We start from the raw sequence: 18272 nt of genomic DNA on the forward strand, positions 1-18272 counted from the left end.
GGAAACACCCCTATTTGTGTCCAGTCCTCAGCCCTGACAGCCCACACCACAGGCACCGAGCCCGGCATTGTCACTCTTCTGTGCAGATATGAGCTCTGCAGGTGACTACCTGTGAGTTTAAATGTGATAAAATAACCCCAGTCATGAAAAATGTCAGAATCTAGTAGGAGACAACAACATAACCATGCAACAGAAACTTAAAAATTATCAAGTAGAAAAGAAAGTATAAGGCAGTAATTGGTTTCACTTGATTGGCAAAAACCTTAAGAAACTGCCATTGTCTGGAGGAATCTGCAAAAAATAAGCATCACTGGTCTTTGAAAACTTCAAAATGGATTAGTCATTCCTGAAGCAGAGTACGTGACCCCGAGCAACAATGCCATGTTAAGGAATAACGGTGACAGGATGGTGACTAGCCAGGGGGAAATGCAGCTGACAAGTCCTCAGAAGAAGACAATTGTATTATTTAGGTTGTCTCCAGTTGTGCTATGTTTCAAATGCTTTAACCATGACTGCAGTTTCCTGCAACCTCTTCTTCATACCTCATTATGGACAGTAAATGTAATGTTATATATCATACGCATTTTCACTTTCTGAACGCCCTTCTCAAGTATTTTCAAGATTAAGGAAGCTAATTTCTTAACAACAATTTAACTCTAAGGACTGTCTTACCATCAGAGAAGAGATTTTCTATTCCAACAAAGAGCTGTAACAACTTCCCCAGTTCATACTGGGTCCCACACTGCTGCAGCATAAGCTTCAGAAGAAAACACACGTGCTCCTTCAGCCATGGGGCAGGGATGGTAGCGTGGACCCTTGTGGCTGCTGTTTCAACCTAGGGAAATAAGAGGGGGTGAGGAAAGCTGCTTTTGCAGGAACAAATCAAAACCTCCAAATGTGGAAAGAGCTAAGAAAGCCACGGTACCATCATGAGTCATCTCCTCTCACAAAGGGGAACGCTTATTCAGGTCCTTTCCAAATGCCAAGAATTGGAAGCACGGCTCAGAGGAGGGGCAAAAATAAGCCCTCCCTGGCAGCTCTGTGGTCTGTCTCTCTGTGAGATGTCCTATTGGGAGAGAGCTGTGTGTGTCAAAGTCAAGGATGAACAAGAGACCTAAAGACTGAATGCTAACTATGGAGTGAATGGATGCAAACACCCTCAAGTTAGTGACTGTCCAAGTAATAACCCTGTGAGTTTCAGTGACATTAACCCAACACGTTTCACTTAACAGCTTTTGAGAGGGATGTAGGCTTGCCCTGGAGTCCAGAAGATCTGAAATTTACATATTAAGACCTCTTAGAAAGATTTAACGTGGGGTACCTGGGGTGGCTCAGCAGGTTAAAGCCTCTGCCTTTGGCTCAGGTCATGATGCCAGGGTCCTGGGATTGAGCCCTGCATCAGACTCTCTGCTCCGTGGGGAGCCTGCTTCCCCCACTCTCTCTCTGCCTGCTTCTCTGCCTACTTGTGATCTCTGTCTGTCAAATAAATAGAATCTTTAAAAAAGAAAGAAAGAAAGAAAGAAAGAAAGAAAGAAAGAAAGAAAGAAAGAAAGAAAGAAAAAGAAAAGAAAGATTTAACGTTGCCCAACTTACTCTACCTGTTTGCTTGTAGTTCCTACTACCATTAGGGGAGGATCTCGATTAAGAAGTCTGGATTTATGGCACTACAATCAATGCTAGAAATATTAATAGGAAGTTAACCCCAAGTGGCAAGCTACATTAGCTTGAATTAGAGCATGAGTTCTTAGCCTTTATTTACTTGTTTACTACTCTTGCTGCTGTTAAGAAGAGGGTCTACAGCAGGCAGGTGATGGAACTGGTCAAAAGAAAAACGTACATGGAAGTAAAGGGTGGAGGCAAGGATGGAAGAGGAGCACTGTCCCTCTACAGGGACAAGCTGGAGCAGAGGCAGTCAGGCCAGAGTAAGAAGACACCTGGGAGGCCCTAAATATACAATGAGAAACTATAAAACTCCTAAGAGATAATATAAGAGAAAACACAGATGACCCTGCATATGGTGATACCTTCTTAGATACAATGCCAAAGACATTAATTCAAGAAAAAAATTGATCAGATTGATTTCATTAAAATTAAAAACTTCTGCTCCACAAAGCAAAATCTCAAGAGAATTAGAAGGCTAGCAACAGACTGAGAGAAAATATTTGTGAAAGACACATCTGATGATGGACTGTTATCCAAAATACACAAAGAACTCTTGAAGTGGCAAACAAACATACAAACAAACTACAATCCTATTAAGAAATAGGCTAGGGGCACCTGCCTGGCTCAGTAGGAAGAGCATGCAAGTCCTGATTTTGGGGTTGTGAGTTTGAGCCCCATGTTGGGCACAGAGTTTATTTTTAAAAAGATAGGCTGAAGACCTTAATAGATACCTCACCAAAGAAGATATACAGATGACAAATAAACATGTGAAAAGATGCTCTACATCATATGCAAATTAAAACAATGACATATTATAACATACCTATTAGAATGGCCAGAACTTGGAACATTGACAAAACCAAAGGCCGGCAAGGATGTGGATCCACAAAACTATCACACATTGCTAGTGGAGTACAAATGACATAGCCACCTTGGAAGAAAGTTGATGGTCTCTTACAAAACTGAACATACTTTTACCATTTGATCCAGCAACTGTACTCCTTGGTATTTACCCAAAGGAGTTAAAAATTTACATCCACACAAAAACCTGCACACAGATGTTTAGAGAAGCTGTATTTTTTTTTTTAAAGATTTTATTCATTTATTTGAGAGAGAGAGAGAGAGAGAGCACAAGCAGGGGGAGTGGGAGAGGGAGAAGCTGGATCCCTGCTGAGCAGGGATCCCAATGCGGGGCTGATCCCAGGATCCTGGGATCATGACCTGAGCTGAAGGCAGATGTTCAACGGACTGAACCACCCAGGTGTCCTAGAGCAGCTGTATTCTTAAGTGCGAAAACTTGGAAGAAAACACTAAAAAGAAATGAGCTATTAAGCCATGAAAAGACATGGAGGAAACTTAAATGTATACCGCTAAGTGAAAGTAGCCAGTCTGAAAAGTCTACATTCCATGTAATTCCAATTATACCACATTCTGGAAAAGGCAAATGATGGCGATAGTAAAAAGATCAGTGGCTGCCTGGAGTTGGGGTTGGAAAGGGATAAATAGGTAGAGAATAGAAGACTTTTTAGGGCAGTGAGATTACTTTGTAGGACATGGGAACAACACATGTATGCCATTATACATTTCTCCAAATGTATATCCAAATATATATCCAAAGAACGCACAACACCAAGAGGAAACCCAAAGGTAAACAATGGATTAGGGGTGATTATTATGTGTCACTATAGGTGCATCCTTGGTAACCAATGAACTGTTCTGGTGAGTAATACTGATAATGAGGAGGCTCTAAATGTGTGGGGGGAAGGGATATATGGGGAATCTCTTAACTTTCCTCCTAATTTTGTGATTAACTAAAATTGCTCTAAGAAATAAATTTCTTGGGATGCCTGAGTGACTCAGTCATTAAGCAACTGCCTTTGGCTCAGGTCATGATCCCAGCATCCTGGGATCAAGCTCCATACTGGGCTCCCTGCTCAACAGGGAGCCTGCTTCTCCCTCTCCAGCTCCCTCATGCTTGTGTTCCCTCTCTTATTATCTCTTTGTCATAAATAAATAAAATCTTAAAAAAAAAAAAAAAGATGGTGGTGTTGGGCAGGGGGCTGTAGAGTGATAAAGTACCAGGATCTGACTCCTCACTTAGACAACTGCACTGACAAAATTCATTCAGTGCAATTATTTTGGAACTCTAGAGCCTGTTGAAGGCTTGCAAGTTCCAGAGGAAGACCTAGTGGAAGGTAAATTGTTAATAATCTTGGTTAATTTCAGTCCCTAGCAGTGGAGGCTACCCACTCCCCACCCCTAGCCACAAGGGAGGCAGCTGTGCAGGTGCATGCTCCTGGAGTAGCTTGCACACAGCTTGTAAGAGTTGCAGGGACAAAAAGGAACCTATCCACCAAGTATCAAAAATTGGTTGCTGCTTTTGACCATAGCGGTCCAGGCAAGGAGGTGGGCAGCCATTGTTTCACCTCACCCACTGTTGCCAGCCCCTCCCCCTCCAACTGAAAGGACTTCCAGGAGATTTAAAGGGCTAGCACCAGGTCACTTGGGTGACTTAGTCGGTTGAGCCATCTGCCTTCGGCTCAGGTCATGATCCCAGTATCCTGGGGATTGAGCCCCGTATCAGGTTCCCTGCTCAGTGGGAGTCTGCTTCTCCCTCAGCCTCTCCCTCTGGCTTGTGTTCTCTTGCTTTCTCTCTCTCTCAAATAAAGAAGGAAAATCTTTAAAAAATAAAAAATAAAAATAAAGGACTGGCACCCTTTTCCTCACCACTCCCTTCATTTTTTTTATTTTTTCCCTTTCAGGAGCCAAACTTTAAAGATTAGGACAGTTAAAAACAATTTTATGAGCAAAATTAGAAAGTGACTCGGAAAAGACCCACGAAGACTAGGTCTACACTTCACGCTGATCCTTGCCACAGAAATGACTTGCCTATTCAAAACCCAAAAGTAATAAATAAAAACAATAATAAAAACTAGCAAACCCTGGGGAAGGAGGAGAATATGATTTCTAGGGTTACCACACTATTAGATTCAAATGTCCAAAGTTCAACAGAGAATCACAAGGTATACAAAGAAACAAGAAAATAGGGCCCATTCAAAGAGACAAAAGATGACAAAAACCGTTCCTAATGGCAGATACATGAGACACAGATTTTAAAACAACTGTTTTAACTAAAGAAGATGTAGAGAAAGTCAAGAAAACAATGTGTGAACAAAATAGAAATATCAACAAAGAAAGAGAAAAATCGAAAAACAAAAAATTCTGGAGCTAAAATGTAAAATAACCAATGAAAGTAAAATTAAAATAACAAATTTACTAGAGGGATTGAAAGGCAAATGTGAGCAGGCAGAATAAAGAATCAGCAAATTTAAAGGCAGGACAATGGAAATTATCAAGTTTGAGGAAGAGAAAGAAGACTGAAGAAAAGCAAACAGAGCATAAGAGACCTATGGGACATTATCAAGTGAACCAACATAAATATCATGGGAGTCCCAGAAGAAGAGAGAAAGGAGTAGAGAGAATATTTAAATAAATAATGGCTGAATAAGTCTCAAACTTGTTGACAGACATAAATCTAAACAAAATAAACATCCAAGAAGCTCAACAAACTCTAACAAGGTGAACTGAAAGAGATCCATAATGAGACCCATTATAATGAAACTTTCTTAAGACAAAGAACAAAAAAAGAAATTTGGAAGCAACAGGAGAGAAGTGACTGGTCACATGCAAGGGATCCTAAAGAAGGTTATCTGCAGAGTTCTCATCAGAAACTTTGGGGGCCAGGAGACAGTGGGCTGATATATTTAAAGTGCTCAAAGAAAAATACTGTCACCAAGACTCCTATATCCAGCAAAACTATCCTTCAAAAGTGAGAGGAAAATTAAGACATTCCTAGGGAAACAAAAGCTGAGGGGGTCTTTGACCACTAGACTGGCCTTGCAAGAAGTCCTATAAGGTAAAACGAAAGGACTTTAGATGCCATATGCAGAAATAAACAGCTCAATAAACATAATACATGGGAAATTATAAAAGCCAATATTACTGTAGCAATGGGTTTCTGTTTTCTATCTGACTTAAGAGACTAGTGCATATAAAGAAAATTATTATATATTATTATTTATATAATATATATATTATTTATATATATATATACATATAAAGAACAATTATTAGTATAAAAGCTGGTATGACTGTAACTTTGGTTTGTAACTCCAAATCTTGTTTTCTTCATAACTTAAGAGACTAATGCCCTGAAAGGAATTATTTGTTTATGTCTTGAGACACATATTGTATAAAAATGTAATCTGGTGACATCAACAACTAAAAGGTGTGAGGTCAGAGCTGCAAAGAAACACTTTTTTAAATGTTATTGAAGTTAAACTGGCATAAATTCATGGTAACCAAAAAGAAAATAGCTATAGGATAAGCACAAAATGAGAATGGAATTTAAACATTTTATTTAAAAAATCAATTAAACACAAAAGAAAACAGTAATGCAGGAAATAAGAAACAAAAAAGCTACAAGGCATAAAGACAACCACCAACACAACACAGGAAGCAAGCTCTTCCTGGTCAGTAATTACTTCAAATGTAAATGGCTTAAGCTCTCCAATTAGAAGACAGAGATTAGCAGAATAGACAAAAACACATGATCCAACAACCATGTGCTGCTGTCTACAAGAGACTCACTTGCGATCCAAAGACATAAACAGGTTGAAAGTGGAAGGATGGAAAAAGGGACTCTATGCAAATAGTAACAAACAAACAAAAAGGGTGGCTATAGTAGTAACAGACAAAATAAACTTTAAATTTTGTCTTTTGTAAGAGACAAAGAAGGAGATTAGATACTAATAAAATGTTTGATACAGCAAGAAAATATAGCAATTTTAAACATTTACATACCTAATGACAGATTATCAAAATACGTTAAGCATAAGCTGATGGAACTGAGGAGAGAAACAGACAGTTCTATAATAATAGTTGAAGACTCCAACATCTCACTCACAATAATGGATAGAATAATGAGACGGAGATAAGAAAACAGAGGACTTAACACAATAAACTGAATAGATCTAACAGACATATAAAGGATGTTCTACCCAAGAACAATAGAAAACACATTCTTCTTAAGTGCACATGAGATATTTTCTAGGACAGACCACAGGTTAAGCTACAGGTTTCAACATTTTTAAAAGAGATCATACAAAGTATCTTCTCCGACCACAAGGGGATAAAATTATAAGTCATTATCAAAAGGAAAACTGAAAATTCACAAAATTATGGAAATTAAACAACACATTTTTATAGAGAGAGAAGTCTCAAATTACTAAAATCAGAAATGAACATGGGGCCATTATTACCCTTTCCACAGAAATAAAAGGGATTATAACAGAGTACTATGAACAACTCCATGCCAAAAAGTGGATAACTTAGATGAAATGGGCAAATTCCTAGAAACGCAAAATCTATCAAGACTAAATCACAAATAAATAGATAATGTAAGGAGATTGACTCAGAAATCAAAAATCTCCCCACAAAGAAAACCCCTGGACAGGATGGCTTCACTGGTGAATTCTAAAAACATTTAAAGAAGAACTACAACCAACCTTTCTCAAACTTACCCAAATTATTGAAGAGGAGGGAACACTTCCCAATGCATTTTATGAAACCAGCATAATCTTGGTACTAAAGACAGATGAAGACCCTGCAAGAAAACTATCAACCAGTATCCCTTATGAACACTGATGTAAAAATCCCCAACAAAATACTGGCAAACTGGGGGCACCTGGGTGGCTCAGTCATTAAGTGGCTGCCTTCAGCTTGGGTCATGATCCCAGGGTCCTGGGATGGAGCCCTGCATTGGGCTCCCTGCTCAGTGGGAAGCCTGCTTTTCCCTTTCCCACTCCCCCCGCTTGTGTTCCCTCTCTCCCTGTGCCTCTCTCTGTCAAATGAATAAAAAATATATATATATTGGCAAACTGAATTCAGTGCATTAGAAAGATTATTCACCATTACCTAATGGAATTTATTCCCTGGGATGCAAGGATGGTACAACATAGAAAAAAAAATCAATGTATATAGTACATCAACAGAATGTAGGAAAGAAACCCACATGATCATTTCAATTGATGTAAAAAAAAAGTATTTGACAAAATTCAATACTATTTCAAGGTTTAAAAAAAAAAAACTCAACAAATTGGGAATAGAAAGAAACTACCCTACATAATAAAATCCACATGTGAAAAACCCACAGTGAACATTTTACTCAATGGTAAAAGACTGAAACCATTCTTCTAAGATCAGGAAGAAGGCAAGGATGCCTGCTTTCAACACTTCTATTCCACACAGTACTCAAAGTTCTAGCCAGAGCCTACAGGCAAGGAAAAAAAAAAAAAAGGGAGCACCCAATTTGGAAAAGAAATAAAATGACTCCTGCATGATATGATCCTATACGTAGAAAACCCTAATGATTACTTACACACACACATACTCACACTTGGAATAAATGAATTCAGCAAAATAGCAGGACACAGAGTCAATGCACAAAAATCACTTGCATATCTATACACAAACAATGAATAATCCATACAGGAAACAATGCCATTTCCAAAAGCATCAAAAATAATAAATTACTTAGGAATTAACCAATGAAGTAAAAGACATGTACAGTGAAAGCTACTATAAATGCATGTGACGTTCATGGGTTGGAAGCCTTAATGTTAAAACATCAATACTATCCAAAGTGATCTTTGAATTGATGCAATTCCTATCAAAATCCTAATGATGTGTCTTTACAGAAATAGAAAAAGCCATCCTAAAACCATTTGTGATCTTGAGAGACCCTCAATAGCCAAAACGATCTTGAAAAAGAACTCTTCCTCCTGATTTCCCAACTTACTACAAGGCTGTAGTAATTAAAACAGTGTGCTATGGGCATAGAGACAGACATATTGGCAAGAGAATAGAACTGAAAGCCCAAAAATATACCTTCACATATGTGGTCTAACGATTTTTGACAAGGGTGCCAAGATCATTCAATGAAGAAAGGACGGTATTTTCAACAAATGGTGTTGGGAAAACTGAATATCCACATGCGAAAGAATGAAGTTGGACCCTTACCGAACACCATATATAAAAATTAACTCAAAATGGACTAAGAACCTAAATATGAGACCTAAAATAATAAAAACTCATAGAAGAAAATATAGGACAAAAGCTTCACAACACTAGATTTGGCAGTAACTTCTTGGACAGGACACCAAAAGGCACAAGTAACAAGAGAAAAATAGGCAAATTGACTTCATGAACACTTAAAATTGCGCATCTAAAGACATTATCAACAGTAAAAAGACAACCCAAAGAGTGGGAGAAATTATGGGCAAATCATATGATTAATATTTCAATGGGTATTTTCAATAAAATACAAAATTCCTAAAAACAAAAATAAACAACAAAATTAAAAATGGGCACAAGACTTAAATAGACATTTCTCCAAAGATGATATACAAATGGCCAATAAGCATGAGAAGATGCTCAACATCATTAATCATTAGGAAAACACAAATCAAAACTACCATAAAATACTACCTCACACCCATTAAGATGACTACTATAAAAAAAAAAAAAAAAAAACCAGAAAACAATGGGGCGCCTGGCCGGCTGAGTCAGTAGAGCATGCAACTCAACTCTTGATCTTAGGGTCTCCACATTGGGTGTAGAGCTTACTTCAAAACAAAAAACAAAACAAAACAGAAAACAAGTCCTGAAGAGGATGTGGAGAGACCAGAACCTTGTGGCAGTATAAAATGGTGCGGCCGCTACGGAACACAGTATGACACTTCCTCAACATATTAAAGATAGAGTTACCCTATCATCCAACAATTCCACTTCTGAGAGGACACCCAAAAGAACTGAAAGCAGGATCTTGAAGAAATTATTTGTATACCATGTTCATAGTAGCATAGTTAAAATGTGGAAGTGACCCAAATATTCATGGATAGAGGAATGGATAAGCAAAATGTGGCATATACATAAAATGGAATTTTTTTTCATTTGAAAAGTTATTTTTATTGTGGAAAAGATCATATATGCAAAAGCATGCATAAAATATATCTACACTGTTGAAGGAAAAAATGAAAACAATTTTGATGCTGAATATACAAGGTGAAGAAATGGAACTCTACCAGTGCCTTAGATTACCCCTCCTGGACGACATTGCATCCCTACAATCTCCCTTCCAGGAAAAAATGTTATCCTGATTTTTTTTTCCTTTTTAATTTTTACTTAAATTCAATTAATCAACATATAATGTATTACTGGTTTCAGAGGTAGAGGTCAGTGACTCATCAGTCTTATATAATACTCAGTGCTCATCATGCACCTTCCATAATGCCAATCACCCAGTTACTCTGTCCCCTGCCCACCTCCCCTCCAGCAACCCTCAGGTTGTTTCTTATGGTTCAGAAACTCTTTAGATTTGTCTCCCTCTCTGGTTTCATCTTGTTTCATTTTTTCCTCTCTTCCCCTATGGTCCTTTGTTTTATTTCTTAAATTCCACAACTGGATGAGATCAAATGATAATTATCTCTGACTAACTTACTTCACTTAGCATAATACTCTCTAGTTCCATCCACATCACTGCAAATGGAAATATTTCATTTTTTATAGCTGAGTAGTATTCTATTATATACACATACACATGCACATACCACATCTTCTGTATCCATTCATCTATTGATGGATCTGTCTGTGGAAAGAGCCCAGTTTGACTATTGTAGACACTGCTGCTATAAACATTGGGGTGGGGCGCCTGTGTGGCTCAGTGGGTTAAGCCTCTGCCTTCAGCTCAGGTCATGGTCTCAGGGTCCTGGGATCAAGCTGCACATCGGGCTCTCTGCTGAGCAGAGAGCCTGCTTCCCCCTCTCTCTCTGCCTGCCTCTCTGCCCACTTGTGATCTCTGTCTGTTAAATAAATAAAAAATATTAAAAAAAAAAACCACACACACAAAAACAAAAAACATTGGGGTGCAGGTGCCCCGTTGGAGCACCACATTTGTTTTTGGGGTAAATACCCAGTAGTGTAATTGCTGGGTTGTAGGGCAGCTCTATCTTCAATCTTTTGAGGAACCTCCATATTGTTTTCTAGAGTGGCTGTACCAGCTTGCATTCCCACCAACAATGTAGGAGGGTTCCCTTTTCTCCATATCCTTGCCAACATTTGTCATTTCCTGACTTATTAATTTTTGCCATTCTGACTAGTGTGAGGTGTGACTGATTTGTATTTTCCTGATGCCAAGTGATGTGAATCATTTTTCATCTGTCTATTGGCCATTTGGACGTCTTCTTTGGAGAAATGTCTCTTCGTGTCTTCTGCCCATTTCTTGACTGGATTATTTGTTCTTTGGGTGTTGAATTCATTAAGTTCTTTATAGATTTTGGATACCAGCCCTTTATCATTTGCAAATATCTTCTCCCATTCTGTTGGTTGTCTTTTGGTTTTGTCAACTATTTCCTATGCTATGCATAAGCTTTTCATCTTGATGAAGTACCGATAGTTCATTTTTGCCTTTGTTTCCCTTGCCTTTGTAGATGTGTCTAGCAAGAAATTGCCGTGGCCAAGGTCAGAGAGGTTGCTATGTTCTTCTCTAGAATTTTGATGGATTCCTGTCTCACATTTAGGTCTTTCATCCATTTTGAGTCTATTTTTGTGTATGGTACAAGGAAATGGTCCAGTTTCATTCTTTTCCATGGGGTTGTCCAATTTTCCCAACACCATTTATTGAAGAGACTGCTTTTTTCCATTGGATTCTTTCCTGCTTTGTCGAAGATTAGTTGACCATGTAGTTGAGGGTCCGTTTTTGGGTCCTCTATTCTGCTCCATTGATCCATGTGTCTGTTTTAGTACCAGTACCATACTGTCTTGACGATTACTACAGCTTTGTAATAGAGCTTAAATCCAGAATAGCGATCCCACCAGCTTTGGTTTTCTTTTTCAACATTCCTCTGGCTATTCAGGGTCTTTTCTGGTTCTATACAAATTTTAGGATTATTTGTCCTAGTTCTGTTAAAAATGTTGATGTTATTGGATAGATTGCCTGAATGTGTAGACTGCTCTAGGCAGCATAAACATTTTAACAATATTTGTTCTTCCCATCCATGAGCATGGAACATTTTTCCATTTCTTTGTGTCTTCCTCAATTTCTTTCAGGAGCGTTCTACAGTGTTCAGAGTACAGATCCTTTGCCTCTTTGGTTACGTTTATCCCTAGAAATCTTACAGGTTTGGGTGCAATTGTAAATGGGATCGACTCCTTAATTTCTCTTTCTTCTGCCTCACTGTTAGTGTATAGAAATGCACTAATTTCTGTGCTGAATTCCTATCTGAGTTCCAGCAATTTTGGGGTGGAGTCTTTTGGGTTTTCCACATAAAGTATGTCATCTGTGAAGAGGGAGAGTTTGACTTCTTTACTGATATGAATATCTTTTATTTCTTTTTGCTGTCTGTTGCTAAGGCTAGGATTTTTAGTACTATGTTGAAGAACAGTGGTGATAGTGGACATCCCTGCCGTGTTTGTGACCTTAGGGAAAAGCTGTTTTTCACCAACATACAATGGCATTTTATTTAGCATTTGAAAAGAAGGAAATTCTATGTGGATGAACCTTGAGAACATCATGCTAAGTGAAATAAACCAATCACAAAAAGAAAAATATTGTACAATTCCACTTATATAAGGTACTTAAAGTAGCCAAATTATAAAAACAAAAAGTAGAATTGTGGTTGCCAGGAGCTTGGAATAAAGGAGAATGGGGAGTTATTGTTTAATGGGTATAGAGTTTTTACACATGACAACATGTGTAGGGTGAGGGGGATGGATGGTGGTGATGGTCGCATAACAACGGGAATGTATTTAACACTACTGACTGTATACTTAACGGTTAAGATGGGAAATGGTATGTGTATTTTGCTCCAAAAAATAAGTCAAAAGAAAAGAAAGAAAAGATATCTGGTAGAGCCCCAGCCATGGAAAGTGACAGACTAAGGAAATTAACGTTCCTCTTTGTCGTGATTTTAAAACCTCAGGCATATTTGAAAAACTGACTCAATATTTTCAAATAATATAACTTTTAAACCTTCATTACAGTTACTGATTGAGAGCAAAAGCCTAAACTGGGGTTCCACTGTGGTATGTTTGTTGGGTAGAACCAGCATATAGTTTTGTCTCATTTATCATAGAGCTCTTGTAGGGTAGAGAACGCAAAAGTGCTAAAACCCGAAGCAGAACTAAGGCATATTTCTTTTGCTTCCTTACAACTTCCCCTTTTCTTCCACAGGGTTAATTACTTCCACATGATAAATAAGGCCTGAAATAAGCATTGAATAGGTCTGAAATTGTCTGAAATTGACCACACAGTTCAGCATCATTTCGGAGTGGGACCATAAAGATGGTTGATGAAAAAAGCCATTATTGTCAATCACCATAAATAAAGAAGTATTAAACACCCTTCACACTCAATACTGAGTTATCTTAAGAATGGCAAAATGTGGCCCATGAGGAACCACCACATTCCTCTTGAGCATCCACTGCAGGTCCTGGTAATCCCTTTCCCACTGAGCTTGGCTGCAGTTCAGGACACTGATCAGAATCAGCACTTCAGATGAAACTTCTCTGTCATGTCTGGCAACTGAGGTGCTCTAGGCAAAGCCACTGTAACTCCTGTCCTCCCTCCCCACCTCTGGAACAGTACAAATGAGTTAGTTTCAATTATGCCACATCTCAGCTGCCTGCCTGCTGTCACAGCCTGACTACTAGCAGGTTAACAGGCCACTCTAACCAATTTCAGATCAGTGACAAAGAGCAGCAGGGTTCCAACTTACAGTTTCAAAGCTCTTTTGGAACTCCAGAAGTTTAGCTTCGGCTTCCTTATAATTCTTGAAAAACATACACAGTTCATACATCTCCATCATCAACAGTAGTGGGGAATCCTTTGAGAAAGAGTTTGAATGAAATTACAAAATTGTGAAGTTGATCAATAGTGTTTTCTCAATGAATAATGTCAATGTAAGAGAAGGTTGAAGTAAAAACACAAGTACCACTAATAACAGTTTCATTGAATTAAGTCATATGTTAAAAAGAAAGGAGGTTAAATTTATATTACTTTTACCTTTTAGAAAAAAGATATTTAGGCCAGGCACACCTACACAACAGTCTATTTTCTGTTCTATACGTGGTCCACAACACGTGAGCTGGAGACATTCCACTAGATGGTGCTAGGATACCTCTACATATACTCCCGGAAAATGGGATCCACTGAGCTGCCAACCTACTGCTGCCTGTGGCATTTCTATCACTTTGGTAGAAGCTTTTCTGTCAGAAGACAGGAGTTTTGGAGTAAGAAAGTATGCATCTGAACTAGAAACACAGTACTTTACTCTAAAATGAGGATACTACCACTTCATAACATTCTCAAATAATATAAAGTTCTTTGATAAAGAAATGGTAGTTCTGTTATCACTATTTGTTGTTGGAGTTAAAAAAAAAAATCAAGGGATGCCTGGGTGGCTCAGTCGGTTAAGCCGCTGCTTTCGGCTCAGGTCATGATCCCAGGGTCCTGGGATCGAGTCCCATATCGGGCTCCTTGTTCGGCAGGGAACCTGCTTCTCTCTCTGCCTCTGCCTGCCATTCTGCCTGCTGTGTGCTCTCTCTCTCTCGCTCTCTCTGACAAATAAATAAATAAATAAAATCTATTAAAAAAATCTTAAAAAAAAAATCAAGAGATTTAAAAACAATTGAAAAAGCCAATGGGGATATTCTGAAGCAACCCTTTTAAACACAGGAACAAAATGAAGTGACTATCACTACCTTAAAGAAAAGTTGGAAACCTCTGATTAGAGTTTTGCTCTTCTGCCTTGTTAGTAATGTTCTCCAGATGACTGAGAGGTCTTGAAGGTCCCATATGTGCTCTTCCATTGAGCCCTGAATGTGCTCTGTTGCTTCAGCAGCAACTGTGTCCTCCAGAGATGTGACGATCCAAACACAGAGACAAGGAATAGTACTGGCATCCTGCCGCAGGATAAAAACTTTTCAAAAAAAAAAACAACAATTGCATCTGGAACACCTGACAGAGGGAGCTGGGGGCTCCCAGCAATGCTACAATCATGGATGGATGTTTTCCTGTTCTGAACAAGTGACCTCAATACATTGGTTAATCTAGCTTGAAAAGCTTCCAAACATGGAATAAACTCTAATGAACAACCAAGGCACTACTCTAAACTGTTCTGCAGAGTGTAATCTATCCAAAGATCAAGAGACCAAATGGGTATATCCAGAAGTTGTGGAAGTACTAAGTATAAGAAAACAAGACTGCCTTCCACAGCAATGGTCAAGGGACTGTCTAGAATATCCCACTTCTCTGCTCAGGAGGCAGGGTCCTTTCTCTAGGACTTCCAACCAGGAACCAAGGCTCGGACCACTTCGGTTACTGAATATTAAGGCAGAAGGAAGTGTAATGGATGGCCTGGAGCCTAAGCTGGAAAAGCACAAAAGTGACAGTGACCTTGAAAACACACACTGGAGCCTCCCTATCATCATCACCCCACTTTCTCTCTGATTATCCATCTTCCCTGTCCCTTTCCACTTTTTCTATTGCTCTCTGGGTTCTTAATTTCAGCTTCTCATACCCTACCTGGAGACAGGAGGCCAGGACACTAAGGATAGGGGCCCGTTGTTTCACTGCTTGAGCGAGGAGCCAGCACCAGGAGTCTGGTTCCTCTGAGCACTGGAGCAGAACTTCAAATAAATCAATAATCTCTTCTTTGTTTCTCTGGAGTTCTTGGGGGACCCTGTTGCAGACTGGATCACTGTCCATTTTGGAGTTAGACACTGAGGTCAAGTTCTCAAAAGCCAGTCTTAAATGGTCTTGAAGGACAGGACTAAAATACTGAAGGAGAGATTTCACCTAGAAAACATATTAGATATTTAAAAAGACCAATTTCATCTGGAGCCGAAAAGTGTTAAAGAAAAGCAGAGGCAAAATTGTCCTTTCTCACTCTGAACCGTGTGCGTGGGAAGTGACCATATCATTTTACAAAGTTATTTACTGCTTTGGGGTGAATTTCCATATTTAATCTGGAGTTGCAAAAACTCTTCCCCCAGCTCTTTAGTATGAATGACTAATCCTCTGTCTGATGCCAACACACTGAACTCTTAGTAAAAACAGTAATATCACATAAAACAAAAGCCTAGATATACACAATGGAAAGAACACTTTGTGTCCTCTGAGAAGCCTTCCAATTTTCTCTTCTTGAATAGCTGGCAACAGACGGTGGCTTACCTCCTCTGGGTGATAGTTATGGAGCTGGCTATGGATAATGAACTGTAACCAGTCGTTTGCTTCGGCACATTCTCTGAGGTAAGATGTGCTCAGTTTCACATCGTGAAGCCTGCAGAACTGTACTGCTAATGCCCACTGGCTGCTAGATTCACTAGATAACCTGTAATTGGAAGTTGGGGCAGTAGAGGGAAAAAAAGATTGTTAAAATACAGCTTTCATTTAAATGGAAAATAAGCAAAAATTAAACAAATTTAACTACAGCATATTCTCTAAAAAGCCTTTCAACAATACAGTGTGTTTGTTAGGCTGCTCTGGAAAATAAAGAAAAAAAGAGGGCTCTTGCATCCATAATGCATAAAAGCTTTCTTAGCATACTGGCAGAATGCATTCCTTTAAGTATCTGTCCACGGAGAGGTTATATTAGCTATATACCATCTTTAGGAGAATTGAGTAAATAGTCACTCAAGAAATTCCAAGTGTTTAATTGTTTTGCATGATTCACTTTAGAGTATCAGAGCCCTGACAGGTGTTTGGGCTTCCTCAGGAAGGGGGGAGTACTTGTTTCTGTTCATAGCCAGAGACTGTTGAGAACAGAGTCACCAAGAGCCAGTACAAGAAAATGGTGCATTCCCAGGGTCTGGGGTGACTAGGTCACCGTGGGTGGCATAGCACAGATGAAAGATGTCATCCAGGTGTTAGTAGAAGGGGTTTTCTGGACAGATGGTCACCTCAACTTTCATTATCAACTAACATATGTAAGAGAAAATTAAAGACCTCACTTAGAATCAAATTTGTGAGATCCATCCCCCATCTTCTTCTCTCTCTCTTTTTTCTTTTTTATAGAGAGAGCAAGGGAGGGGTAGAGAGAGAGAATCTTAAGCAGGCTCCATTCCCAGCACAGAGCCCAATTCAGGGTTCAATCTCACGACCCTGAGATCATGATCCAGGCCAAAAGCAAGAGTTGGAGGCTCAACTGACAGAGCCGCACAGGTGCCCCCATCCCACATCCTCTAAATGATTTCAACATGTAACACTTAAAAGACTTCTCTGACCGGCTGGGCAGTGAAGGAGACAGAGCTCTTCTCCATCTCTTGGAAACTCTCTTTCTAAAAAGTGAATAATCATCTGCACCCTCCTTTTACTGATGGCAAGAAGCACTGAAAACTCAACCGTCTGTTTATCAAGTGTCTGCTATATGCTGGCTGAGTAAGAGGCCCTGAAGGGATTGGTGAAAACACCTGAGCTGCTGGAAGAAAGACTACGCAAATACAGTCTGGAAGAACAAAGCTTGTTGGAAAAGAGAATGAGGCTGCAATTCAACAAACCTCTTTATTTCCTGCTGCTGGATGCTGTTCCATATACCTTCTTCTAAGAGAATAAGCAATTCCTCTATGGTGGCCTTTTCACCCACAGCCAGTTTAGATAGTTTTTCAGCTGTAAGAAATACAAACAATAAAAAATAGTCAAGAGAAAGGATCAGGAACTCTTCTGTTTCAAGAGTGTGGCCCAGGGCCATTTTAGAACCTCATTAAAGGGTCTAAGAAAGTGAGATAAAGATGCAAACATTCTGCAGAGAAAGGAGGAAACAGGAAGATAATTGCTTCCTCCCCAACCACTCACAATCTGATGCTTTAGACCTATTCATCCCTTGTCCTCTAAACGAAACAAACCCCAGATGGAAAAGGCACTGTACCTAGAGACTCTCTGATATAGCTGGACCGAGCATCTTCGTTTCTACACTTGCAGCTCAGAATTATGTTGGCCACTTTCATATCAACTCTGAGCTTGAGACTGTCGAGGCCAAGCAGTTCTAAGAAACAAACACAGGCAGCTCCTACTGAAGGTACATAGAAGGAGGAGAGCCCTAAAACATAGGCTTCATTACCTACTTGCTGGATCCTGAAAAAGACAGGAATTAAAATAACATCAGAGAACTGTTTCTCACCAGGAAAAGCAGATGGAATTACACAGTGATACATGGAGTGTCAGACACCCATGTTTTTAGTTTCCTCCCCCCTCCCGTTTTGGGCCCCCGCACACATCCATTTAGGTTCCTGGTAGTTTTTTGTTTGTTTTTTAAGATTTTATTCATTTATTCGACTGAGAGAGAGATCACAAGTAGGGAGAGAGGCAGGCAGAGAGAGAGAGGGGGGGAAGCAGGCTCCCTGCTGCGCAGAGAGTGTGATGTGGGGCTCGATCCCAGGACCCTGAGATCATGACCTGAACTGAGGCAGAGGCTTAACCTACTGAGCCACCCAGGTGCCCCGCTTCCTGGTAGTTTTTAGTTGTCTCCATAGCCCCCCCCATTGTCTTATATTTA

General features: G+C 39.4%; 1 protein-coding gene across 2 annotated transcripts in view; it reads right to left on the reverse strand.

Moving 5' to 3' along the window:
* The window catches only part of SPG11 (SPG11 vesicle trafficking associated, spatacsin), an 86135-nt gene that overhangs the window by 18406 nt on the left and 49457 nt on the right, over positions 1–18272 (reverse strand). Inside the window, exons 22-28 of one of the 2 annotated variants that reach the window (XM_047735747.1) lie at positions 17646–17851; positions 17278–17386; positions 15953–16112; positions 15305–15577; positions 14482–14682; positions 13497–13604; positions 673–835 (exon numbers count right to left, since the gene is read on the reverse strand). In XM_047735747.1, coding sequence (XP_047591703.1) covers positions 673–835; positions 13497–13604; positions 14482–14682; positions 15305–15577; positions 15953–16112; positions 17278–17386; positions 17646–17851 — 1220 coding nt within the window. Of the gene's footprint in view, positions 1–672; positions 836–13496; positions 13605–14481; positions 14686–15304; positions 15578–15952; positions 16113–17277; positions 17387–17645; positions 17852–18272 lie in introns of both variants that reach the window. The other variant, XM_047735746.1, reaches the window with a different exon arrangement.

This window comes from Lutra lutra, chromosome 7 (genome assembly GCF_902655055.1).
Source record: "Lutra lutra chromosome 7, mLutLut1.2, whole genome shotgun sequence".
Taxonomy (NCBI): Eukaryota; Metazoa; Chordata; class Mammalia; order Carnivora; family Mustelidae; genus Lutra; species Lutra lutra.